General features: G+C 51.1%; 1 protein-coding gene across 4 annotated transcripts; it reads right to left on the reverse strand.

The window, feature by feature from the left end:
• Window positions 1-422: 422 nt before the first annotated feature.
• Window positions 423-25,975, reverse strand: AP5B1 (adaptor related protein complex 5 subunit beta 1). Of its 4 annotated transcripts, none has more exons than XM_083591750.1 (3): window positions 25,653-25,975; window positions 4,349-4,511; window positions 423-3,113 (listed from the first exon to the last, which is right to left on the reverse strand). In XM_083591750.1, exons 1-3 carry the CDS (start codon window positions 25,751-25,753, stop codon window positions 531-533), a joined length of 2,847 nt encoding a protein of 948 aa, XP_083447876.1. In that variant the 5' UTR covers window positions 25,754-25,975; the 3' UTR covers window positions 423-530. The 4 variants fall into 4 exon arrangements, with proteins under 4 accessions (XP_083447876.1, XP_083447877.1, XP_083447878.1 ...); XM_083591751.1 differs by lacking the exon at window positions 25,653-25,975 and adding an exon at window positions 15,223-15,372; XM_083591752.1 differs by lacking the exon at window positions 25,653-25,975 and adding an exon at window positions 6,142-9,989.
• Between the last annotated feature and the right edge of the window lie 1,031 nt (window positions 25,976-27,006).

A 27,006-nucleotide genomic window follows, 5' to 3' on the forward strand; every position in this document is an offset into this window, starting at 1 on the left:
GAGGAGATATATACTGAGACTTTTTGCAGGAGGTAGAGCAGGCAGGCAGGAGCTGGGTTGGCTATACTTGAAAGATTGATTGAAAGATTGATTGATATATACACACACATACACACAACGTCCCTATGCAGATCATAGAGCTGCAGAGTTGAAAGGGACCACAAGGGCCATCTGCAGTGCAGGAATCTTTCTGCCCAATGTGCAGTCTGAACCCACAACTCTAAGATCGTCTCATGCTCTACCGGCTGAGCTATCAGAAATCAAGATACATTACGTCCATAACATTCCCCTGATCCACCAAGCTTGCAACTCTATCAAAAAAAGAAAAGAAATGAGATTTGTCTGGCATGCCTTGTTTTTGAGAAACCCAGGCTGGCTGGGTCTTGGTCATCGCAGTACCCTTTTCTACCGGACTTGCAAAATACATCCATACATATGCATTTATTTTGGGAATGCCAAAATGTTTAACAGATATACAAGCCCGGACCGCGTTACCTCGCAGGCTTCCTTCCCCCCCACAATCCATTCTTTCAATTCGCTTCCACGAGACTTTGCAAGTAGCTGTTCAGCGAGGGCAGCAGTCTCCAGTTGTCTGTGCGAATGCCCACGCAGGCCGCCTCTCCCACACTCTGCACCCGTAGGAGAATGTGGTACTGGGGAGGGAGGGCCATGCCAATTTCGTAGGAACCCGACTGCTCAGCCAAAACGTACCGGGAAAAGTGATCACATACCAGGGACGGCAGGGACTGAGGTGCCACAGGCCAGGTGGTAAGGCTTTCGGCGCCCGCTTCATTGCTGTCGGGGTGAAGGCGTTGCCAGAGGGAGCCAAAGAGACGGCGGCGCTTTTCTAAACTCCAGGAAGGCACCGCCAGGGGCATGAAGAGATCGGGAAAGGCTACCTCCAACGGCTCCAGCTGGCTGGAGCGCGTAAGGCCTTCCTGGGTTGTGTAGACAGCAAAAACATCCAGCTGCGTCGGGTAGGGGCAACGTGGCTGCAGCGTGAGCGTCAGCGTCCGGGGAGGGCGCGCTGCTGAGAGACAGGGCACGCACAGTTCTGGGACAGGCTCGTAATGCTTGTCCGAGCACATGAAGCGAAGGACTACGCAGAGCAGGAGGTCGTAGGGGGGGCTTGAAGGACCCGTGTGGACCAGCTGGTACGTCAAGCTGAGCTGCGATGGGGCGCGGGGCTCCAGCAACCACTGGCAATAGCCCTCCACGTCTTGCTCAGGGCGAGGGGCCTGCTCAGGCCTGTTGCCGCTTGCCCCCACCCGCCGCAGCCTCAGTGGGGCTGGCTGCACCGGGTGTACGGTCAGAGAGGCCACGAAGCTCTGGCTGTCAGCCATGATGGAGGAGGAGAGCGTCCGGGCCTTGACGGCACCTCCCGGAGCCAGCACGGCCCCAAGCTTCTCGCCAGAGAGGTTGGCCAGCAAGGTGTAGTAGAACCGAGCCCGGTCTCGCACATCCACGTCCAGGTGGCTGAGAGACACAGCCTGCAGGAGGTCGGCTAAGTGGGCCGGGGCGGGCAGCGGGCGCAGCTGCATCAAGTTGCGGCAGACGCTCAGGAGGACCTGGCCTGAGCGCCAGCCCCCAAGGCGGCCCGAGGCTACCAGGCGCCTCAGGAACTGCATGGTGCTCCCCTGAGGGACGTCCTTTTCCTTTGCCAGCCACGCCAAGACCCTGAGGTGCCAAGGCAGGTCCTCCTCTTGCAAGGGAACGCCCACGACAAGCCCTTGCAAGGCCTGGGCCAGCCCACCGGCCCAGCTGCCCTCTTCTGGAAACTTCCACGCCTCGTCCAAAAGATCTATCAGGTTCGGCGCCAGGGCGCAGTTCTGGCGGTACAGATCCAAGAGGCACTGGGTGAGCTCTGCCATTGGCTGCTGTCGGGAGCCAAAGTAGCGGGCAAATAGGAAGGCTGCCCGGAAAAAAAGCCGGGTGGCCTCTGGTCCCCCTCCCCTGGCCACCAGCCCCCCGAGGGTCAACACGTGCTCCAGGAGGTATCCCACAGCGCGCTCGGCTGTTGGGCCTTCGCTCTCCACACACACCAGGCACAGCAGGTTCAGCCGGGCCAAAACCGTGCCCTGGTCCTGGAAGAGTCCGGGGAACAGGCCGGACGTGGTGCGAGGGGTGAGCAAGACCGGCAGGCCCTCGTCCTCCGTGGCCGAGCCCAGCGGCCGGTTTTCAGGGAAGTGCAGGAGGCAGTCCAAGTGGAAGAGCTTCACCGGGGCGGGCAAGGCCGGGTGTTGGGCCAGACCCACAAGGCGGCGCAGCAGGAAGGCCTCATCCTCAGCTGTGAAGAGGCTGTCGGTGAAGAGGCCCTTGAGCTGCAAGACGGCATGCTGAAGCGTCACCCCCGCCGTGCCAAAGAGGCGCACCAGCTGCGCCTTGAAGATGGCGGGAGACTGGGTGCGCACGACGCTGACGGCCTGGGCCAGCTGCCACAGGAGGTGGCTCTGGGCCACAGAGGACAGGAGGTAGGAGCTGTCAAGGAGGGAGGACACCACAGCTTTCAGGTCCTTGACATCGCCCGACAAGGGGAGCAGGGCCAGCTGCTCCAGGGTCGCCACAGAAAGGTCCCCCAGTTCCCTCGTGGCCTCCCACACCAGTCCCTCTTTGCTCTCCAAGAGTTCCCCCAGAGTCCCGAGGCCTCCCCGTCTGGCCAAGCGCAAGATGGCGTTCCTCAAGGCCAGCCCGTAGAGCAGCGTGTAGCCCTGGTGGGCGGGCGACGTCTCCTGGTGTTGCAGGGAGCGCAGGACGGCCAGCCGCTGAGAGAGGAGCCCCGGGTAGCAGCTCTCAAGCTCCCGCAGGCACTCGCAAGCCGCAACTCGCACGGGGCGCTCCGCGGCTCCCCCACGGCAGTCGTTGAGGTCGGACACCAGTTGCAGGAGCAGGGAGAAGTATTCATGGGCAGCCTGGCAGCTCTCGGCGAAGGAGTCCGTGGCCACCAGTACTGTTGCCATGGCATAGAGGAGTTGGCACCGCAGATACGCCTGCTGCTTGGACGAGGGGCCCAGCTGGCCAAAGAGGGAGAGGAGGGATGCGGCCACCTCTTGCCCAGCCTTGGCATCTGGGCACAACAGGGTGGGGTACTCCAAAAGGAGGGTCAACATGGAGATCTATCCAGAAGGGGGAAAAGAAGAAGCTGTCAGGGAAAGCCAGGTGGAAAGAAACAAGTCTTTAGACTTAAGCTGACAGAATATGCGCAGCTTGCAGACTTAACATATAAAATAAGAGAACAAGAAGAACATACTTTAGAGAAGATTGGAAAACGTTTATTGAATAAATGGGAAAAAATTGTGTACACTTGAAAACTTTGGCAGAGTTAAGATAAATTCAACAGTGTAAATAAGTTTTGATGGATTTAATAATGGAATACTGAATGGTTTAGTTTTTGTAAAATATGCAGGGATTTATGATATGCAAAATGACCCATGGAAAGAGAAGGGAAGTCATTGATATTTTAAGGATACTTAAATGAGCATTCTAAATTGTAAAACAGAAAATTTAATAAAAAAGTATATAAAAAGGAAAAAAAGTCTTTAGAAGGCCCTACATGAGAGGCCACGTCCGACACTGAGCAGGGTTGAAATCCCCCCTCAGTGAGCTTAGGCTAGTCACTGTTCTACCTTGGGGGGTCGTTGTGAGGATAAATGTGGAAGGAAGAGAACTATGTATGCCACCTTCAGGAAAAAAGGTGGGCCGTCAATGAGACAAACAAACAAATATTTATAGGTTTTTGAAATGTTTTCTCTCCCCTCCCCTATCCTCCTTCTTTAGGTCTTTTGAGTTTTTTATTTGCCTCTTTGTTTTGTTTTTTACCTTGTGTTATAAGTATCTGTTGGTGTTCACATTGCATTTACATGGGGTACATGTGCAGATTGGTTTGATTCACGGTTTTGTAGACAAGTGGGCACATTCCAAATTTTGAGGAAGCCGATCACAAAATGGCAGCCGTGTGATGTGCGGCTAAGACAAAATGGCCGCCATGGGTGACGCAGCACATCCCAAATGGCAGCCGTGTCTAAAAAGAGTAGGGAAAGAAATGGGAACACAAAATGGTGTGTTGCTGCCCACCCCAATCTTGTGCATTGTGGATTTTTGAGGGGATGTTTACTTGAAGACCTTTTGTGGGCGCCATACTGGAGGGTTGGTGGACCTGCGAGCAAGACTCTTTGCTGACGTTTCCTCCTCTCCAGACTAGTGGTTTTAGTGGGCTCATTGACAGGGTGGTCTTCCCAAACGAGCGACAAGGCCGGTCTCACAACTCACCCTTTTGTGGGTGCTGGGGGCAAGTTAGAGGCATGTTCTCACCCCATTTGCAAACACCCTCCAAGCCGTGGGTCTCACGTACCTTGATCTGCTCCCCCAGCCTCTCGCCTCGGAGCTCCTGCAGCAGCTCAGCCACAAAGGTGTCGCCGGCCCCATGGGAGAGGAAGGCTGTGGGGCACGAGCGGAAAGAAGCAACTGCGCTGGCCCAGCCTTCCCCGCTCCTGGACCCCATGGCCGACAGAAGACTAGGGGGAAAGAAAGAGAATGTTAGTCATGCTCATGGATGATGGGCCTTCACACATCCCACTTAGTAGCAACCCTAGTCTTAAGGATGTAGAGGGCCACCTCCTCCTCGTCCTGCTTTGGTCACCCCAGAGGGCATCATTTAGGGCATTTCAGAGGCCCTACATTGGTAGCAATTCATCAGTGCGGGATTCCACATAAATAGGAACCGTCCTGCTAGGGGTGGATAGGCCTATGTGGCTCAGTGGCAGAACGCTTGCTTTGAATGTAGAATGTCCTGGGTTCAATTCCTGGTGTCTCTAGGTAAGGCTGCGAGAGACTCCCTGCCAGAAACCCTGGAGAGCCGCTGCCAGTCAGTGCAGACGATGCTGAGGTGGATGGACCGTTGGCCTGTCTTGCTATAAGGTAGCAGTCCTGTTAAAGCAAATCTCTGCTCAGGAAGAACACGTCTATGAGTGGAACTGCCAGCCTCAGGGGCAGTCAACCTCTAAAGTACCAGCTGCTTGGAGAAACAGCAGAGGACTTTTGTGTCCCATGCAGAATGAAAGGGAAGAGGGAGGAGGGGTTGCATTTTAATGTTGTGAAGCAACCTGAGAACTGCAGATTAAGGGCAGTATACAAATTTAATTATCATTATTAATAATACAAAGGCCTCCCCCCCTTCCCTGCTTCTTCCTAATTGTTTAAGCCAATTCATGAACCAAGAACGTATGCATTGACCACTAATAGTGAAACATAAGTTGTAGATATTTTTCCACATTTGTTCTGCTATTTTTGTGATACAGAATACAAATGACATGAGAAAACTTGGTATACTTATTTGTATAACATTATTCTTGTTTATAACCCGCCCCAAATCCTATAAAACAAAGAAAGAAAGAAAGAAAGAAAGAAAGAAAGAAAGAAAGAAAGAAATATACTCAGTGGCTGCCCCATAGAGTTCTGAGCCATAGGCAGACAGGGAGTGAGAGTAGTTTAGTCAGTAGAGCATGAGACTGAATCTCAGGGCTGTAGGTTCAAGTCTCCTGTTGGACAAAAGGGGGCTGGACTAGATGACCCACGTGGTCCCTTCCAACTCTACAATTCTATGAAATGTGATACTGTAATAGTATGTCAAGCGAACCTGTGGCCTCTTGTTGCTGCTGGACTACAACTCCCATCATGCATTTCTACCCCACCTCCAAGCAGCTCCAGCTGGTTGTGCACGGTTCCCTTCTTCCCCATTTTATCCTCACAACAGCTATGTGTGGTAGACCAGGCCGAGGGAGCAGGACTGGCCCAAGATCCTCCAGGGAGCTAGGGGGCCATATACTCCCCCGCTTCAGGAAATGGGGCCCGCATTGTGTGGGGCTGGGAGAAACCCCCTTTGCACAGGGCAGGAGAGAAAGTGACTTCCATCGGGTGCTGTAGGAAGGATGGTGCGCCGCCCCACCCCACGGAAGGCGGGTGGCCAGGTCTGGATCCACAGAAAGTTTGCGCGCCTGGAGGGAGACCTACAAGCAACATGGACTCGTGGAGGTGCCGGGCGGTGGGGCTTCTGCGGGGCCAGGGAAAGTGTGGGACAACGCACCCCACCCCCACGAACCGTTTGCACGCAAATGCAACAGCTTCCCAGTCGCGACACACACGTACCTGCGGGCCTCGCTCGCTCCTCCACCTCCGCTTTGCAATTGCAGCCGCTCAGCTGATCTCCGGTCCCGGGCAAAGCGGCGCTTCCGACTTCCCTTCCCGGCGATCCCGCCGGCCGCCGCTAGAGGGAAACGGAGCAGCGGCGGAGCAGAGCAGGAGAGGAGCAATTGGCAGAAGCGGCGGTGGGTTCATTGGCTCCAAAGTTCTCCTCCGAAAGCCATTGCTGCCTGTCCTGGGAGGTCTCTCCTCTAATCCCGCCCCAATGAAGCCCGCCGAGGACGAGTGCTGGCGAAAGACACTCTGCACATGCTCTGAGACCAATTCCAAAATTATTATTACTAGTTATTTAATTATGTTTGAAGCAGGGCCAGGAAAGAACACACACAGAAGGGCGGTAGCTCAAAAGCACAGCCCCTTCCTTGCACACAGAAGGTCCCTGGTTCAGTCCCCAGCATCTCCAGGTAGGACTAGGAAAACTCCAGAGAGCTGCTGCCAGCCAGTGTCTACAACATAGAGCTAGATGGACCAGCTGTTCCCTATGCCCCTGGGAGAGCATGTTCCATCACTCCCGGAGCCACCAAAGGAAAGGACCTGCAAGGTAAGTCACAGCTGCAGCCCACAAGAGGCTGGAACTTGGCTCAGGACCTCAACAGGTGAGCTTAAAACCCGAGGCTGTACTGGAGAAGGCAGTCCCTGAGACATTCATTGTGGCCAGTGGTCAGGGAGGGTGGGAATTATAAATCATTTGGAGGGCCACAGGTCCCCTTATCCCTAGTGCAAGCCTTTAAAAGGGGGAATGGGAACCCTTAGCAGCCTGAGAGCCACATTCCGTCATACGAAACCTCTCAGGGGCCACATACTTGGGGGGTGCAGAGCCATAGGCAAATGTTGGCCGAGTAACAGACTACAGCAGACTACATCTCAGCCATGCAAATGCTATAGCTTTCCATACAGACACATGCTGAGACCTAGCAGGGCTTCATTTGGCCCCCAGGTTCTCCACCCTTGCTTTAAAAACGCAGCCATCTTGAGCTGGGCCCAGGAAAAACACTGTCCTCTTCTTTTCCTAGGCCAGAGCACAGGTCTCTCCCGCAATCCGGAACTGCACAATCGAGAAAAAATAAAGACAGGGGAGGAGGCCTTTGTTCAGCTTCTCAGCTGTCAGGGAAGGGAAGGGTGCCAACAGCTCCAGGGAGCATCTCTCGGGCGCACGGCTCATGGTGCCCAAGCAGCCTGTTGGAAGAAAACAGTTTTTGCTGGAAACTGTTGGCTCACCTTTTGGGAGGGGGCAAAGTGAGCGGTTACATGAACTGTTACTCAGGCCTTACTCAACGAAACTCCTGCAAGCCTGCTCTTGCCTTCAGCCTCCCTTCGCACCCGGGGCCGGGCGTAGCTGCCACGGCAGCGCCTCCGTTAGTTGCTCTGGAGATCTTATCTGGAGAAGGAGCCTGTCTCCCCAGGTTAGCTCCCCGGTCCAAAACTGGGGAGGGGAGGGGCTGCCCTTCTTGTATCTGAAACCAGCCTCCAGTTTAGAAAGTTTCTGTTTCTAAAAACCATGGCAAGTTTCTCACAGGAGAAAGGGGTTCGTAGGGTGTTTGCACTTCCTAAACTTAAGCAGGCATTGGACGAGGCTGGGGGGGGGGGGACAAGCATCTAAGCTTGTTCTCTCCTCCCCCCCCCCCACGCCCCCCACACCAAAGTTATTGCTTGAGTGGGGCTCATTCTCTCCCCACACAGTACACCCTGTGACCTGGCCCTCTTGCCACCAGGGGTCTTCTGAACTACAGTGATACCTCGGGTTAAGTACTTAATTTGTTCCGGAGGTCCGTTCTTAACCTGAAACTGTTCTTAACCTGAAGCACCACTTTAACTAATGGGGCCTCCTGCTGCCGCTGCGCCACCGCTGCACGATTTCTGTTCTCACTCTGAAGCAAAGTTCTTAACCCGAGGTACTATTTCTAGGTTAGTGGAGTCTGTAACCTAAAGCGTATGTAACCTGAAGCGTATGTAACCCGAGGTACCACTGTAAGGGCACAAAAAGGACTGCTTTTGACCAGACGCAGAGTGCTGAACATTTGGGAAAGGGCACCCCCAACCAAGGAATTGTGCAGATTCTCGTTGACTTAATCAGCCACCCCTTGTCTGTGACGTGGATTAGCTAACGAATTGCAGATATCCCAATAGTAAGTGGCACTCTGTAGCTGCTTAGAGGCTCACAGCAACCAAATCTGTGGCTCAAAATTAAGCCTGTGTGTGAGATTGGAGGGGACAGTGGTTTCTACAAAGCAGTGCTCGACTGTGAGTCCCCAGCCAGTTTAGCCAATGGTCAGGGACGATGGAAGGTGTAATCCAACAGCTGGGGACCCAAGGTTGAAGTATGTTGCTTTAAAGGTGTGTTTTTACCTCGCACCAAGTATTTGAAGCAGAAAGCTTCCTCCTAGGAATCCTGGGAACTGCAGTTTGTTAAGGGTGGTGGGAATTGTAGTTTTGATGGGTAAACTACAGTTCCCGGGGAAGCTAGGTGGTTTTTAATGTGTGATGTTAAGCCAGCCCTGCTGTGTTTGGAGGAGTCCCCCATATTCTGTCTGGTGAGGTGTTTGTGGGAGGAAGCTCTGGGCCCCTGCCTCCAAATCCTGCTCTGACAGCATCCACTGTGCAAAAATAAAAAAAAATGAGAGAGCTGTTGCCTTTGCAAAATGGGAAAGGTTGCCTGAGGTTGACGGCTGGGGATCATCAGAACTCCCTGGGTGTCCGCTCCACCTGCCCCCACTCGGCTTCCACATTCCTGTTTCAGCTAACACGCCTTCCAGCTTGCACCGGGACCTGTTCCCCAAGCAGTACCCGCCCATCCTGCCTCCAGGATTCAGCCCCAGGCAAGGGCAAGATCAACACCTCCAACAGCAGGCGACAGTTCTGAAGCATCAAAACAAATCCAGTCTCGGGATCAGCTAGGAAGGGCCATGGGTATAGCTTGCAGAGCATGTACTCCACTCCCGAAAGGTCCCAGGTTCAGTTCCCTGTACCATCCTTACCTGAAACCCCAGAGAGCACCTCCCTGCCAGTGCAGACTTTTAAAGCTTAGATTAATTTGCCAAAGGTGCACACAGAATAGCTGAATTGAATCCAAACAACCTGTTTGCAATACTAGGTTTCCATCTGAAAGCACTAGGTAAAGGTAAAGGACCCTTGGATGGTTAAGTCCAGTCAAAGGCGACTCTGGGGTTGCGGCGCTCATCTTGCTTTCAGGCCGAGGGAGCCAGCGTTTGTCCACAGACAGCTTTCCGGGTCATGTGGCCAGGATGACTAAACTGCTTCTGGAGCAATGGAACACCATGACGGAAACCAGAGCGCACGGAAACGCCGTTTACCTTCCCATCACAGCGGTCCCTATTTATCTACCTGCGCTGCTGTGCTTTCCAACTGCTAGGTTGGCAGGAGCTGAGAAAGAGCAATGGGAGCTCACCCCATCATGGGGATTCGAACCACTGACCTTCTGAGTGGCAAGCCCAAGAGGCTCAGTGGATTAGACCACAGCACCACCCGCGTCCCATACTGAAAGCACTATCCCAGTCTTGTCTGCTGTGACTGACTCTACAATGTGGTGTCCTCTGGGTGTTGCCAAACTACAGCTCCCATCATCCCTGACCATCGGGCTGTGCTGACTAGGACTGGTGGGATTTGCAGTCCAACAGCAGCTGGACCCAATCGGCAGGCAGTTGGACACTTCCAGGCAGACACCCGGGAAGGGACTGCCAGGGACTGAAGCAATTTGCATGCGTAAATTGTATCCTCTACCCAGTGATTTAGCAGGAGGTTGCACCAGCTGCTAACTATCGGAGTCGGAATGCCACACTTGGCAGGCAGCACTCGCGGAAAGCCTGACCTACTTACCAGCTCCAGGTAGTTGGGCAAGAGGCCTACTAAGTCCCTTCTCACCCTAGGCAGGTGAAGAAGAAAGAAAAGAATGTACGTGGGTTTTGGCTCCATACTATAACTGTAAACAGCCAGTCTCAAAACACCTGAGATAAAGAGAAGGTGTTTAAAACTTAGTCCCGCAGCCCGTTCTGACAGCAGCCAAACCGATGCCTCTGGTAATCCCGCAAGCAGGAGCTGAGGGGAATAGCAAGCTTATAATTAACAGCAACTGATATTTGAAGGCACATTTCCTCTGACAGGGTAGGAAGAACATAGCCGTTGTGGCTAGTACCCATTCTCCATGAATTTGTTGGAGGATGCTGGTCATCAAGCCCTCCAAAAAGTTCTCCAATGAAAACAAGGTCGTCCTGTTCCATCATCAGCTTTGTTCTTGTTGTTTATACCCTGTTCATCTGACTGAGTTGCCCAAGCCACTCTGGGTGTCTTCCCACAAATATAAAACATGAAACATTTTTTAAAAAAACTTGCCTATGTGGAAACAAAAATTTTTTTTTCCTTCCAGTAGCACCTTAAAGACCAACTAAGTTAGTTCTTGGTATGAGCTTTCGTGTGCATGTGCATGCACACGAAAGCTCATACCAAGAACTAACTTAGTTGGTCTTTAAGGTGCTACTGGAAGGAAAAAAAATTTTTTGTTTTGACTATGGCAGACCAACACGGCTACCTATCTGTAACTTGCCTATGTGGGGCGGCCTTCAGATGTCTTCTAAAGGTTGTTTAAATTACAGTGGTACCTCGGGTTACATACGCTTCAGGTTACATACACTTCAGGTTACAGACTCCGCTAACCCAGAAATATTACCTCGGGTTAAGAACTTTGCTTCAGGATGAGAACAGAAATTGTGCAGCGGCGGCGCAGCAGCAGCAGCAGGAGGCCCCATCAGCTAAAGTGGTGCTTCAGGTTAAGAACAGTTTCAGGTTAAGAACAGACCTCCGGAACGAATTAAGTACTTAACGTGAGGTACCACTGTAGTTATCTCCTGGGCTTGGTGGTCACATAACTCCATGCCCTCCAATGTTTCTCCAATGAAAATAGGGACATCTTTAAGGAAAAGCGGGACATTCCGGGATCAAATCATAAACTGGGATGGCTTCTGAAAATCAAGGACTGTCCCTGGGAATTAGGGACACTTGGAGGGTCTGTATCTTGTGGGTACAAATCCCCCAGTTTCGGGATGTGCTGGGTGGATTCCTTCTGTCTGTCCTTCATTGGCTCGTCCGAAGTTCTGGCGACATGAGGGCAGGAGCAAACCTCCCTCCTATCCATTTACTCCCCAGGGTGCCTATTTTTAGACACCTCTGTGGTTTCCAAGGCAAGAGAGATGATTGCCAGGCAGCACCTCCCTTTTTATATATTTATAGAACTTAGGCCTGGCGATTGCACCCAAGTTCTGGAGGGGAGATCATACCCCAGTTTCGGATGGGGATTACGGCAGCAGGGATCAACACGGTGCATGCGTAGACGTGCTCAACAACACCTGACAAATGCTTGGCTCTGCCCACTGTGGATGCTGGCCAGGGGTGACAGAAAAGCAGCCAGCACATGCTCAGAGATGCTCTCTTCACAACAAACAGCAGAGAGCCTTACATGCCACACTTTGTCGTATCATGGGACATGGGTGGCGCTGTGGGTTAAACCACAGAGCCTAGGACTTGCCGATCAGAAGGTCGGCGGTTCGAATCCCCGCGACAGGGTGAGCTCCCGTTACTCGGTCCCTGCTCCTGCCAACCTAGCAGTTCAAAAGCACGTCAAAGTGCAAGTAGATAAATAGGTACCGCTCCGGCGGGAAGGTAAACGGCGTTTCCGTGCGCTGCTCTGGTTCGCCAGAAGCGGCTTAGTCATGCTGGCCACATGACCCGGAAGCTGTACGCCGGCTCCCTCGGCCAATAAAGCGAGATGAGCGCCGCAACCCCAGAGTCGGTCACGACTGGACCTAACTGTCAGGGGTCCCTTTACCTTTACCTAAGGGATTTCATACCTGCGCCGTAAGGGCCCATGAATCACCCCTGGCCCCTGGATTCCACTTCATGACAATCATGACTTTCTCTCTTGAGTTTCTAGTCCTTAAGATGCATATGGCTAAGAGAGGATTTTAGGACTGTCACTTTGGGTGCCTTCCATAGCGTCCTGTTCCTCAGCACATCTGGCAAGGGCCAATTACATTTATTCGTGCAAAAACAATGCAAAATCCAGCAGATTTGCCTCACTAGCTATTTTAATAACAAGTCTGAGAATCTTTTATTTTTTTTTTGTTCTCTCTCTTATTCCCTCCCCATATTTTGATTTTATTGTCTAAATTATGCAAAGAAAGAAAGAAAGGAAGCCTGACAATTGTGACATTCTTGACTCTTTCCCTCTGACCCTGTTTTGCAAACGGCAATCCTCCTCCTGCCTCAGTTTCCCTTCTGCGGGATGAAGTTAATGATACTCCTCCTGTCCCCAAGGAGGGGGCGGGTGGTTTCACTAGTGAATGCGGGTGAGGCAATGCCTGCACGGTGCAGATGAAAGCAGCAGCAGAGCCAACATTTTAAAAAGCACAGCAGGCTGTTATTAAATTAATATTAACTGGGACGTGATAACTGTGGGACACGTGTTTTTTGTGGCCTCTGCAGCTTAAGCCCCGCAGCCCTATGAGCGCTGGGCTGGAAGGCAGTTCAAAGAAAGCACTCCCAGTTAGCTAATGGGCAGGTTGGCAAACACACACCCCATCCAGAAGTTGTGCTGGGTAGGCTGGGGCACCCAAAGCTTGCCTGCCTCTAGAGATTGGACTTGTGGGCAAGGCAGCGTCCCAGAAATCCTAGCTCCAAATCTCTCCCCCTGCCCTCACCAGCCCCACTGCCTTCAAACGGGGCCCTCTCTGAATATCTCAGCTGACCATGAGATCTGGGGTTGGTGTAGCATTGCCACATTTGGTTGGGCAAAATACAGGGCAGGGCAGGGTGGGAATTGGGGGACACACATGAAGCCGGATCCTCAAACGCACCCACCCCTTTGTGGAGGGGGATTAACTGCCTACCCCACTCTTCAAAATAAGCTGCTGATTTTGAAGGCAGCTCCCCTAAGTTGGGATGTTTAGAAGTCCCATTCTCTCTCTCTCTTTCTCTCCCTCTCTCCCTCTCTCTCACACACACAAACACATACACCTGCTTCAACTTTAGCAGACTAAAGAGGTCACTCCGTCATCGGTGCCCATTTTAGATGGTAAGCGGATTCTGGAAAACGCCATCAATGCTGATGGCATGTATGAAAAGCCCTATTGAATCAGGCACATCTAGCCTGGCATCCTGTTCTCAGTGGCCAACCAGGTGCCCGTGTTGGGAAGCCGTGAAGCAGGACCTGAGCACAGCCGCAACGCTCTCCACTTGCGATTGCTCACAACTCACTATTTAGAGCAGGGGTCCACAAACTAAGGCCCGCGGGCTGGATAAGGCCTGAGGGACTCGTTTATCCGGCCCGCGGTCGCAACCCACCACCCGCAGCCACTGCCCACCCTTATCAGCGCTGCACTGTGCGGCTGCCCACTTTCGGGTCAGAGGAGCACCGGAAATAGATAGTGCACATGCACAAGCATTATTTGCGCATGTGCAGGCGTTATTTTCAGTGTACATCCGGGTAGGAGGAGGCCCATGACATGAACACAAGCTATTTCCGGTGCTCCTCTGACCCGGAAGTGCGCCGGAAATAGCGTGTGCGCACACGTATGGGCACGCACTCCCCTGCCCTCCGGCCCACCACGCGATAGGCGCTGGAGACACCAGCCCAAGCCGCGATAAGTTTGCTGACCCCTGATTTAGAGGCATACAGTGGAGGAGGAACAAAGCCATCATTGCTAGTAGCCATTGACAGCCTCCTCCCCCCTCCATGAATTTGTCCAATGCTCTTTTAAAACCATCGAAGTTGGTGGCCATCACTGCCCCCTGTGGCAGGGAGTTCCATAGCTTAACAATGTGCTGTCTGAAAGCCTTTCTCTTGCCTGTCCTGAATCTGAATTGGATGTCCATAAGTACTACTGTTATGAGAGAGAAAAGCTTCTCCCTATCTGCTTTCTCCCTGCAAAATTTTTTTTACACGTCTCCTCTTTCTATCATGTCTCTTGTTACTCACATTTCCTCTAAACTGAAAAGTCCCAAATGCTGCACCCTTTCCTCATAGGGGAGTCACTCTGTGCCCTTGATCATTTGGGTTTGCCCTTTTACAAACTTTTCCCAACTCTACAATATCCGGGTCAGGCGACCAGAACTGCCCACAGTGTTACCAAAAGCAGTAATACCATATAGATGTGTAGAACAGCAATATGATGTTGGCAGTTTTTCCCCCAGTTCTTTTCCTAATGATCCCTAGCACGGAATTTGCCTTTTTTTCACAGCTTGCCTGTTCTCTGATATAAAAAGCCCTGAATATTGTAACTTTTTAAATTGTAACATGTACTAGCAGGGTGCATTAAGAACCACCCTGGTTATGTTTACAATATGTTGAAAACCAATGAAACTTCCATGAAATGAAAGAATAAATCCCGTTCTTAGAGATTACAAATCTGAAACCCTGCCCGTGCCGCCCCCTCAAAGGCATTCTTTCCCTCTCTCCTCTAACCATTAGTCACTACTTCCTCTCCACAACAACAACAAAACTTGGAACAAAACTCTGGACTCAGGAGCCTTGCTTCCAAAGGAGAAGGAATACCCTCCTTCCCTCATGTTCTCTCAGCATTTAAGTGGATTCTCCCGCAAGGTGGACAAGGAAAGGAATCCTAGCTTTTGTTTTATCCGCTCCCTGCAAGGGAAACATTAGCAACCCAGGAATCTCTCCGCCTTCCAGGATGCCCCACTATGTAACACTTTGCCTGATCGTCATTCCTGTTAGTTTCTCCTTCCCTCCCTCCTCCCGGTATTCGGAGGAACCTGTTACACTGGCGCCACAGCCGGTCCCTTTGGGCGTGATCAGCGTCTTTCGGAAGCCTCGCATCCTGCTGACAGGCTATGTTATTGGGGGGTGGCGGTGGTGTGGGGGCAGATGGGCAAACTGGAAATCTGAGCGTCCCTTTAGGCTGCAAGGCCAGTTTCCACAACCGGATCTAAGAGATGTGGCTCCCCAGGAATTTTATAGCTGCTCCTTCCTCAGTACCTCCCTACTTCTGTGAGCGTACTAACCTGTGCCAAGACAGTGTGCCTCCGTATAACAGCAGTGCCAAATTTAGGACGGTGTGGGTCATTCCCTGCAACAGGGTGCCGAGCCGAGGGGGCACAAAATAATAATAATCATCATCATCTTCATCCTATACAGTCATACCTCATGTTATGTTTGCTTCATGTTACGTTCTTTCAGGTTATGTCCTGCGGCGTTGTGCACCTGCGCAGATACGGCGCTTCAGGTTGTGCTCTTTTCATGTTGCGAACGGGCCTCCGGAACGGATCCCGTTTGCAACCAGAGGTACCACTGTATTTAAATACCCTCCAACATTTCTCCAGTGAAAATAGGAGCATCCTAAGGAAATGTGGGACATTCAGGGATCAGATCAGAAAACGGGACGGCTTCTGTAAATCTGGGACTGTCTGTGGGAAATAGGGACACCTGGAGGGTCTGTTTTTATATGGGTACCTTCTGAGAGGTAGGCCCTGGTCAGATGGGCGATTGAGTTGCCGCAGCTAGTGTACTTCAGAGCATGTGCAGAACAGAATATGAGTGGGAAGAGGGCATGAAAATAAGAATTGGGGGGGGGGGTGCGCACCAAATTTTGTACTGGCTCAGGGCGTCATATTACCAAAGTCCACCCTAATACCAGTTTCTGGGAATCGCAGATGGAGAGAGTCTTGCTGTGTTCAACATGGCACCCAGGGACCCACCTGGTATCTGGATAGACACACCTCAACCTTTTAAAATCCATGCCCCCTTTTAGCTAATGCAGCAATCGCATGCCCACCCCCCCTCCAGCTCCAAACCTGGCTCTCCTACTTACTTGATCTGAATTTTCAAAAGAATGGCAATATAATGACTTCTAATTATAAATTATATTTTCAAGCTTGATAATAAAGATGAATCAAAATACTCAATTCCCCCCCCCCAAAAAAATCACATTTTTTTCAAAAAAAATCCACAGGAAATTGGAAACTACACCGAATGACTGATGCCTCATGCTTGTTGCAAGCATTTGGATTCTGGGCACCATGGAAGACAGAGCACATCTTAGGTTGATTTCAATGTACAGCCTGTTGCGCTGCTTTGTTTTAGCAGCCATCAGGGCAGAAGCACCAGCTTTGCAAAGCCATATGGGTGAAAACAGCATAATGATGCACAGGGACTGCTCTCCTGTTTTGTGGTATACAGGGAGTCATTTCAACCCAAACTTTCCCAAAGCGAACTGTTTGGAATCATCTTTGGCAGACGAATCACACTTGTCGTTCAGAAACTCCTCCTGGGAGATACCCTGGCAAGGACTGGATGTCAGTGGCAAAAAACGTTCCTCACAGAGTGCTCCTAAATGGTCTGCTCCGCTTCCTCTGCCAGAGGATTGTGTGCCATCTGCAGAATCAAGTTTGCTAACTAATAAAACTTTTTTCCAAAGGGTTTCTAGATGGTCCACGTCAAGGCTTATCAACACTTCATCTTGTTCCGCTCATTTTCCCTGGGGGAAACCGCTCTTTAGCACTCAGTCGGAGCAAATGGCAATTCAAGTTTTCCCCAGATTGCCATTATTATTATTATTATTATTATTATTATTATTATTATTATTAAATTTGTATACCACCCTTCATCCGGAAATCTCAGGACTATTCACAGCATAAAAATACAAGATACATAATACAAACAAAATACACAATAAAAACAAGAACAAACCAAACCAATAACCTCTTCACTCCCTCCCACAAACACAATCAAAAGGATATAGGATGTTAGTCAGCCCAAGGGCTGGTTGAAGAGGAACACTTTCACCTGGCACCTAAATCTGTATAATGAAGGCACCAGGCGAGCCTCTCTGGGGAGGTAAAGGTAAAGGTACGGGCCAGTCGTGTCCGACTCTAGGGTTGCGCGCCCATCTCACTTAAGAGGTCGGGGACCAGCGCTGTCCGGAGACACTTCCGGGTCACGTGGCCAGCGTGACGAAGCTGCTCTGGCGAGCCAGCACCAGCGCAGCACACGGAAACGCCGTTTACCTTCCTGCTAGAAAGCAGTACCTATTTATCTACTTGCACTTGGGGGTGCTTTCGAACTGCTAGGTGGGCAGGAGCTGGGACCGAAAGACGGGAGCTCACCCCGCCGCGGGGATTCGAACCGCCGACCATGCGATTGGCAAGTCCTAGGCACTGAGGTTTTACCCACAGCGCCACCCGCGTCTCCCTGGGGAGGGCATTTCACAAATGGGGAGCCACGACAGAAAAGGCCCGTTCTCATGTTGCCACCCTCTGGACCTCTTGTGGAGGAGCCACACAAAGAAGGGTCTCAGAGGATGATTTCAGGGTCCATTTGTTCCAATCTATCACAAAACGGAAGGGTTTCCCTTGGAAAGGAGTGGGGCAAGGTGGAAACCGCTCAAACCCACACTTTCTAGGCAAAGCAGAGACCCCCTGAGTCAGTCCAGGCCTATGGTTGGTCTGGTCCAGGCATAGGTAAACTCAGCCCTCCAGATGTTTTGGGACTACAACTCCCATCATCCCTGACCACTGGTCCTGTCAGCTAGGGATGATGGAGGTTGTAGTCCCAAAACATCTGGAGGGCCGAGTTTGCCTATGCCTGGTCTGGTCCATCTGAAAGGCCTGACTAGGAGATGGATGGGTTTAGTGAGCAAAGCCCAAAGGGATAAATAAATTAGTAGTCATTTTCTGGATTGGCTCACTAACTGGATCTCATCTACCTCTCACACCCAGTCGAAGATCTCCCTCCGTCTCTTGTATTTGTCTGTGGGGAGGGGGGAATAAAAGGGAAATCGTGAGTGCAGCACACCTCCAAGGAAGCAAACGTAGGTATCTGTTTTCACTGATGGGCCGTCACTGTGCTCAAAGGCCATCATGGCCCCCCTATCTATGGATCTATGTTTTACCTTTTTTCATCCATTAAAATATGGCACCATGGACTGAGCAGGATCCCAGAGCAACTGTTTTACATCGGCTTCAGAAGAAGACATGCAGAGCGTGAGACAAGCCTATGGAGTAAAAACAATGAGGAATTGGAGGTGACAAAGTGTTACCTACCCAAAGAGTAACGTGAAGCAGAGAAAGTTCTGGCCAAAAAGAAGGAGGTGTCTTAATATGGCTAGGTAAACGCTTAAGTATGGATATTGAGTTCACCTAATCTGTGTACTGTACATATCGTTCCTGACATTGCCTATCATTTACACACTGATTAAACACCTACACTCTGCATATCCAGTCTTCTCCCCACTTTCCCCAAACGGCACATTTTGGGTGGAAGTCTATGATGCAATATGACGACTGGGGTGTATGTGGTGTTCGGGGAGGGGGACACACACCATGCTCCTTCTGAGGTAGCTTATCCACCGTTGGACCTGATCCTGCACTCAGCTCTCGTTCGTGGCCCCTAGAAGCTGTCAGTATGCAACAGCGGCAACACCCTGGGAACGGCTTCAACTGGCCTGCTAAACCGGGTGAGGGTAGCCAGTGGTTCTCAAGCACCCAGCGAGTTAGGGGCTTCCTCTGCCTGCGAAGACAGGATCCGGCAGATTGAGCGGACGGAACCAAAAGTGGGTCCAAGGGTCAAGAAGGCGGTTTGCTAAAAACTGGAAAAAAGAAACTGTGCCAACAAAAAAGGAATGGCAAGGCAAACTGTTATGAGTATATTGAACTGGCTAGATTAACAGAGGCAATTAGAGATCACACTAGACAAGAGTTTCAAAAAGCATGGGGGAAATGCAGGGAATACTTCACAAAACAGTGCCTAAAAATACATACCTGGACTTGTTTCGATTAATGTCTGCAGAAAACTTTGTGGATATTTAAGTTATAATTAGAAAAATCTTAATAATCATTCATAAAGGAAACAGCTTATAAGAAGTAAATAAGGAGGCCAGATACAGGATAAAGGAAGTCTTTTATTTGGTTGGTTGTATTGTTGTATGTTATGCTTATTGTATGTTATGTTCACGTTCAATGAGGGTGGATTTCTGTATTGGGGGGTTTATGTTATGTTGTAAATAACATTTCCAATAAAAACTTATTTAAAAGGAAGAAGAAGAAGAAGGCAGTTTGTGCATGTGCTGTAGAAGGAAGCGAGGGGCAGATGGGGCTCATTCACCTGGGAAGGTAGCCCATCTAAGAGAAAGAAAACTAATCCTAAATTTCTGCTGCCTTGAAGGATATCTTCAGAAGAAAAGGCTAAAGAGTAAACACTACACAAATCCAGAGCAGAGTCCCTAAGACAGTTGGACCGCACTTTCTATGCCTCCTTCCAGCAACTCCTGCAGTCAAGCTGGCACCAAACATCTTGCTCTGCTTTCCTTTGAACCACATCAGCGAGGCCAAGAGGGGGTCTTGTCGTCTGGGCAGCCCAGGACCTCCATATACCCTGCCCAGGCTTGCACCCCAGAGAAGGCCCTTCAGTGCTGCTAATGCAGCAATCTGATTTCACCCCCAGTGGGGCACTCCAGTCAACAACAAATGTGATGACCGTTCCATCTCCACAAGGGCAGAAGCTTTCTAGATGGAATGACACCCCCCTCCCCTGTGCTCTGTTCTGGGAATCATTGCTCTCCCCACCAAGCATCAAATATGAGTGGGGGCCACCACAAAAGGTCTTGAGGGCCACATGCGGCCCTTGGGCTGCGTGTTGGACCGCCCTGCGTTAAAAACATGAATGGAGAACTTGTGGCTCTTGTTTCTTCTTCTTTGACCACTGGCCATACTTCCTGGAATCTGGAGTCCCAACAACTTCTGGAGGGCCACAGGTCCCCCATCCCCAGGCTAGGGACTGCGTACACACCACACAGCACTCCTCCCCCACAAAAAAACCTGGGAGCAGTAGCTTAGAGAGAGACCGTTCCAATGTTGAACGGCTTTTACCATCAGAAAGTTCTTCCTGATGTTGAGTCGCAATCTCTGTTCTTGTAACTTGAAGCCATTGGTTTGAGTCCTACCCTCCAGAGCTGGAGAAAACAAGCTTGCTCCATCCTCCTTGCGACAGCCCTTCAGATATTTGAAGATGGCTATCTTATCTCCTCTCTAGAAAACTGCATGCATTGATTGTGGAGATGGAACAGTCACCACAGTGGTTCTTGGCAACCAGCCAGATGGGCAGAGTAAAAATAAAACAACAACAGCAACAATCCATTGGGTCCTAGAATGGGTGTAGCCAGGATTTATGTTATCCTCTTGTCTCCTTTAGTTAAGTATTTTTATTTGTTTACTTGATGGGGGGGACAGCAGCCCCCCTCCTCCCCCTGCCTACACACGGGTGGCACTGTGGTCTAAACCACTGAGCCTCTTGGGCTTGCCGATCAGAAGGTCGGCGGTTCGAATCCTCATGACGGGGTGAGCCCCCGTTGATCTGTCCCAGCTCCTGCCAACCTAGCAGTTCAAAAGCACACCAGCACAAGTAGATAAATAGGTACGCTGCGGCGGGAAGGTAAACGGCGTTTCCGTGCGCTCTGGTTTCCATCACGGTGTCCCGTCGCGCTAGAAGCGGTTCAGTCATGCTGGCCACATGACCCAGAAAGCTGTCTGTGGACAAACACCAGCTTCCTTGGCCTGTAAAGTGGGATGAGCGCCGCAACCCCCTAGTCTGGACTTAACCGTCCAGGGGTCCTTCCCCCTTTTTTTTAACCTAGCGTCTGGAGCAGGGGAAAAACAAGCTGGCTCCATCCTCAATGTGAAGATGCCCTTTTGCAGGTTCATATGGCTGCTGGGAATTATAGCTCTGTTGGCGGGTGGTAAGCTAGGTGCCATGAATTGGGGGGGGCAGGGAGAGAGGTAAATGTGCTTTACCATAGGGGATGTAAACAGCCACTGTCCAAAGATGGCTGCTCCCTGAGTGTGCCCCCCCCCCAGTCTCTGGCCGCTTCCCGTCACTCCAAAACACCCTTTCTTGTTTGCGAGAGCCTTGGCACTCCAAGTGCCGTTTGGAGTGCCAGAGGGTGGAACGCAGCGAGCAGGTGCCTGCTGAGCCAGCCCCAATTAAGCACCCGGGACCTGGCTCGGGAGCTCCTGTGGCTTTGCCCGTGGGGCATCGGCAGGGCCCCAAGCAGGAGAGCCTGCCAAGGGACTCGACGACGCAGCAGCAGCAGCAGCAGCCACCCCGCGTGGTAGGTGAATCACGTACGGTCCGGTCCTCGCCCAAGCAGAGGAACCTGAGGAACCGCACGACGCCGACGCCACTGGGGAGGCTCCCAGCCGGCACCGCAATGAAGTCGCGAGCTGCTTCTGAGCACCCGCTCCCTTCCCCGAGGGGGAAAACGCAAGATTGGATTCCAGAGCGGATTCCAGGAGCGTTGCCGCATCCACACCTGTCGCAGGCAGCCACTACAAAGAGCTTTCTCCTGGCACCTGGAAGGATAACGCATTTGCTGAGGAAGGGCCTTCACAGAACCGTAGAGCCCAACCCCCTGAAATGCAGTAATCTTTTTGCCCAACGTGGGGCTCAAACCCACAACCCTGAGATTAAGAGTCTCCTCTTCTGCCGACTAAGCTATTCTTCCGGAAGTGACAGGACAAAGCCAGCTTTTCAGGGATACAACCCCAAGCTTCGTACCTGATTACTACTACTGTTGTTGTTGTTTTGTTGTTTTTACCATCCCCATCTGACTCTGGGCAGCTTCCAACAGATATAAAAATATAATAAAACATCAGACATTAAAAACCTCCCTACACAAGGCTGCCTTCAGATGTCTTCTAAAAGTTGTGCATTTATTTATCTTCTTGACATCTGATGGGAGGGCGTTCCACAGGGTGGGTGCCACTACCGAGAAGGCAGAGGCTTGTAGCTTCACTTCTCGCAGTGAGAGAACCGAACAGGAGGCCCTCGGAGCTGGGACCTCAGTGTCTGATTGTTTGCCAAGATCCCAGCTCAAGCCTAAAACCGCTCAAGGGGGATGCAGTGTCTCCCCCCTCCTCCATCAACGGCCACGAGCCGCAGTGGCTCCCATTTGCCCTTGCTGATGGAGGCAGTGAGCGCGTCCAGATGACCCGTTCACTGAGCATTCACCTGGATCCATTTGTGGGGAAGTCAGAAGATGCTGCGTCAAAGCAAGTCTTATGCCTTTACTGTGCATTTTTCCATCCTTTTCTTTATTGCAAACAACGACAAAAAAGGTTGGCTCTTTTGGGGAAGTGGGTTTCTTGCGCAAGACCTCGTAATGGACTATAAATCTGCAACCTGAATTTTCTGGGGTGTGATTGAATCTGACCCCAAAATAATGACAGGTGGGGAAAGCATGTTACCTGCAGGCACCTGTAGATTGGCACTAGGACGCTGGACTAGATGGGCCACTGGCCTGTTCCAGCAAAGCTCCTCTCATGTTCCCTCACTCCTGTCCTTGTGCCACAAAGAGGTGCACTTGGCTCTAGCCATTAGGCCTCACACCCTCTTGACATCCAGGGCCTCGTGGTACTAGAGCACCAGGTTGCCCTCCCCCACACCTCATGGGAGAGGTGCTTCTAGGACCAAGGTGAAAGCTCCCTTGTTATTTTTGCTCTTCAGGTTTGGATGTTGCTAATGTAATCATGTTCTATTTACAGTGCTGAAATGTTTTTTTGGGTGCCTTGTTGTATTTGCTACTGTGTTGTTTTTATTATGAAACTGTTTTTTGCACGGCTAAATTTTCTGATGCGTTCCTGCGATCTTTGTTGTAACATGCTTTGAGCGTGACTGGTGTTTTTTTGTGTGGAAAAGTGGCGTACAGATAGCATTACGAATGAATGATTGGAGACCCTCCCCCAGCTTTGTTGTTCCCCCCCTCAAAGAACTGGGAACTTGAACCCTGGAAGACGGGCTCCCCTCATTCAACCACCACTGTCACTGAGCACCACAACTGCCAGTTCTCCAACCTGCTCTGCCAGAACTACAAACAGGACCCAGGAGTCCTGGTGCCTGGCTACCATCCTTTTGAGTGAAATGAAAGGGTTTGCTTTGAGAAGGGGCTTCTCTGGAAGAGGGTCACAGCTTGTCCCCTGACCACTCACTGCTTCTTTAAACAGGTTACCTTTTGCTTCTGAGCTGGCAACTGGGGGCTGATGGTACATTTGAAGGCAGATGTGGCCCTCGAGCCACCTGAGGTTGAACCCTGCTGCTACCAGAAATATGTACAGTTGCGTTCTTTTTGTGGAGTGTATGGGGTCGTTTGTCCACCGTTGGTCCTCACCCTGTACTCAGCTCTCCCTTGTGGCTCCTAGAAGCTGTCAGCATGCAACAGCAGCCACACCCCAGGAAATTGCTTTGACTGGCTGGCTAAACCAGGTAGCCTATTGGTCTCAAAACACTTGGTGAGTTAGAAATTCTGCCAGCAAGTGAGGATGGGCTCTGGTGGATTGAGCACACGAGACCGACGGCAGCGGGTCTAATGGTCAAGAAGGTGGTTTCTGAACATGCTGCAGAGGGAAGTGAGGGGCAGATGGGGGCTCACCCACCTAGGAAGGTAGCCCATCTAGGAGAAGGAAAACTCTGCTCCTAAACTTCTGCTGCCTTGAGGGATATATTCAGCAGAAGAGAAGGCTAATAATAATAATAATAATAATAATAATAATAATAATAATAATAATAATTTTTTATACCCCGCCCATCTGGCTGGGTATAAATAATACCCAGCCACTCTGGGCGGCTTCCAACCAAATATTAAAATACAATAATACATCAAACATTAAAAGCTTCCCTAAACAGGGCTGCCTTCAGATGTCTTCTAAAAGTCTGGTAGTTGTTGTTCTCTTTGACATCTGGTGGGAGGGCGTTCCACAGGGCGGGCGTCACTACCGAGAAGGCCCTCTGCCTGGTTCCCTGTACCTTGGCTTCTCGCAGTGAGAGAACCGCCAGAAGGCCCTCAGTGCTGGACCTCAGTGTCCGGGTAGAACGATGAGGGCTAAGGAGTAAACCCTACACAAATCCAGAGTGGAGTCCCTAAGACAGTTGGGGAGTGCGTTGTGTGCCTCCTTTTGGCAACTCCTGCAGTCAAGCCGGCGCCAAATGTATTGCCCTGCTTTCTTTTGGACCATAGCAGTGAGGCAGGTGGAAGGGGGAAATCTTGTTGTCTGGGCAACCCAGGACCTCCTGGTTTTTCCCCTGGGAGGGCACTTTGGCGCTGTTAATGCAGTGGTTCGACTTCACCCCCAGAGGCGCACTCCATTGCCTCTCGAGACAGATGGATGCCAACAACTTATTTTTATCCACTCCAGGTCTGCAATGTCGACTTCTTCACTGCTCATACTATCCATGCCCAAATTTGCATTAACTGCCCCTCACACCACTGCTGTTCAGCCGAGCGTGGAAACAACACTTCACCCATCTCATTATTAAGCCTTCACCCTTTTCACAAACGAAAACCAAATTATCTGAAACTCAGGCCCCAGAAACGCCCAGTTCCACCCCCCTCCCTTCATCCATACGATACTAATTGAACCCTTCCGTTCCTTTTTCCATTTGCAAAACGGTTCACAGCCTTCGTTGTGTTTGCCACTTCAACAATCCCAGACCCGGCAAGTGTCCCTATTTTCCCAGATTTAGAAAAGCCGTCCCAGTTTCTGATCCCGGAATGTCCTGCTTTTCCTTAGGACGTCCCTATTTTCACTGGAGAAATGTTGGAGGGTATGGAGTTATGCGATCCCTCCCCGCAGCCAACGAGATAAGTAAATCTACAACCTTTAGAAGACACCTGAAGGCAGGCCTGTATAGGGATGTTTTTTTTTAATGGACAGTGTATAAATAATAAAATTATTATTATTATTATCATCGTTAATGGAATTGTTGTTGTTTAGTCGTTTAGTCGTGTCCGACTCTTCGTGACCCCATGGACCAGAGCACGCCAGACACTCCTGTCTTCCATTATGGAATAGGACGTCCCTATTTTCTTCGGAGAAATGTTGGAGGGGATGCAATCCTTGGAAACAAAACACATCCATACCCCCCACTCTAATTCACAAAACACACAGAACTCATTATACACCTTTAGGCATCAGGCAAAAACATTCCTTTTTCAACCAGGCCTTTGGCTAATCCGATGTACATCCTATACCCTTTTAAAATGTGGGGGTTTTTTTGGGGGGGGCCTATTGGGCTGTTGTTTTATTTTTATTAGGTATATTGTGGTTTTATATCTTGATTTTATTCTGTGAACTGCCCTGAGACCCCTGGGTATAGCGCGGTATATAAATTCAACAACAACAACTGTAGAGGAAAGTGACAGTGACTTGACCAAGGTTGCGCACCAAGGTCTGTAGCAGAGGTGGGGAATTAAAACCAGCTCTCTCTCCTTAAAAGCCACAACGATCTCCATAACCCTTGGGGAGATTCTTCTCCTCTGGGGCCCCACAGTCCACACCCAGGGCTCTTCAGGAGACAGCAAACACGATTTGAAAAGGCACCAGGACTTGCAAACCCACGCAGGAAGGGCCTGATTTTCCACCTCACCCCACCCGCCCAGCTGACTTACCGCTGGAATATGCTCCGCCGCCCGCCTCCAGCAGGATCCTCCGTGCCGCAACCTGGAGAGGAACAACAGCGCAGCTTCTCCGCCGCCGCACCCCGCCCCATTCCCCGGGGCGCTGCGAGGCAGTTGTTTGCAAAAGCGCCCTGTCATTTCTTCGGAGGCCAGCGAGGCACACCTGGACCTGACCTTGCCCAAACGCTCACCTCAAAGAATCCAGGCACGCACCTCGGGAGCAGGTGGGGACATGGGCGTAGCCGAGGGGGGCAGCTGCCTCCCCCCCATCAAGTAAAACAATAGAAATACTTAAGTAACTGACCAGTCACGTCGGTTCTAACGCCCCTAACAAAAGTCCTCCCCCCCCCACTAAAATCCTGGCTACACCCATGGGTGGGGACGCTGGGAGTGAAGTGGGGGAGAGGGAGAGAGAAGAAAAAGCACACACACAGCTTGCCCAGTGCATCAGCTGGGGGGGGGGGGGAGGAAAGGGGCTAGCTGAGTTTTTTGCCATGGGTTTTTTGCCCATTGAGGCTCCCGGCCTGTGTATGTGTGTAGGAAAGTGTGCACTGGGTGTCTCTCTGTGTGTGTCAAACTGGGCCTTTGACCCGGGTGGAATAAAATCTAGTTTTGACCCTGGGTCCCCCCACCCTTCCAGCAAGATCAGTGGCCTCCTCTCTCTCTCTTTCCGAGGGATGGATAACAAAAGACTTCAGCAAACAGCAACACAAGCAGCAGCGCTCAGAGCAGGCTGCAGGAACAGCCAGTCACCTTCTCTTGCGAAATCGCAACAGCTGGAAGGAACATCAAGAGTGGCTGGACGAGACCAAAACGGACGTGCAGTCCAATGTTTATCGTCCCTGGTGGGGCTCTGCCAGAAGCTTCTGGGAAGCTCACGTGTGAGCGGAACACCATCCAAAATCGCACCAAAAAACCACCCCTACCTGAAAGACAGGGCGAAGCAGCCACTGCGCTCCCCACCCCTTGCATGTTGCTGTCCTAAGGAGGGAATAATGCACTTAGTAAGCAGAGGTGCTGCCGCAGAGAGGACTTTGGGGTAGACATGCAGAGGGGGGGGCAACCTGGAGAAGGACAGCCTCCCACACACTGATGTGAAGTGTGTTGCAGGGGTTGGACTAGATGACCCCTGGGCTCCCTTCCAGCTCTGTGATTCTATGAATAAATGCACACAAATGTCTAAAAGTTGCAGCGGGGTGGGGAGACATAATTTGAAGTATGACCATCTAAAGCAGTGTTTCCCAAACTTGGGTCTCCAGCTGTTTTTTTGGACTACAACTCCCATCATCCCTAGCCAGCAGGACTAAATGGTCAGGGATGATGGGAACTGTAGTCCAAAAACAGC

The sequence above is a fragment of the Podarcis filfolensis genome (genome assembly GCF_964270895.1).
Source record: "Podarcis filfolensis genome assembly, chromosome: 16".
NCBI lineage: Eukaryota > Metazoa > Chordata > Lepidosauria > Squamata > Lacertidae > Podarcis > Podarcis filfolensis.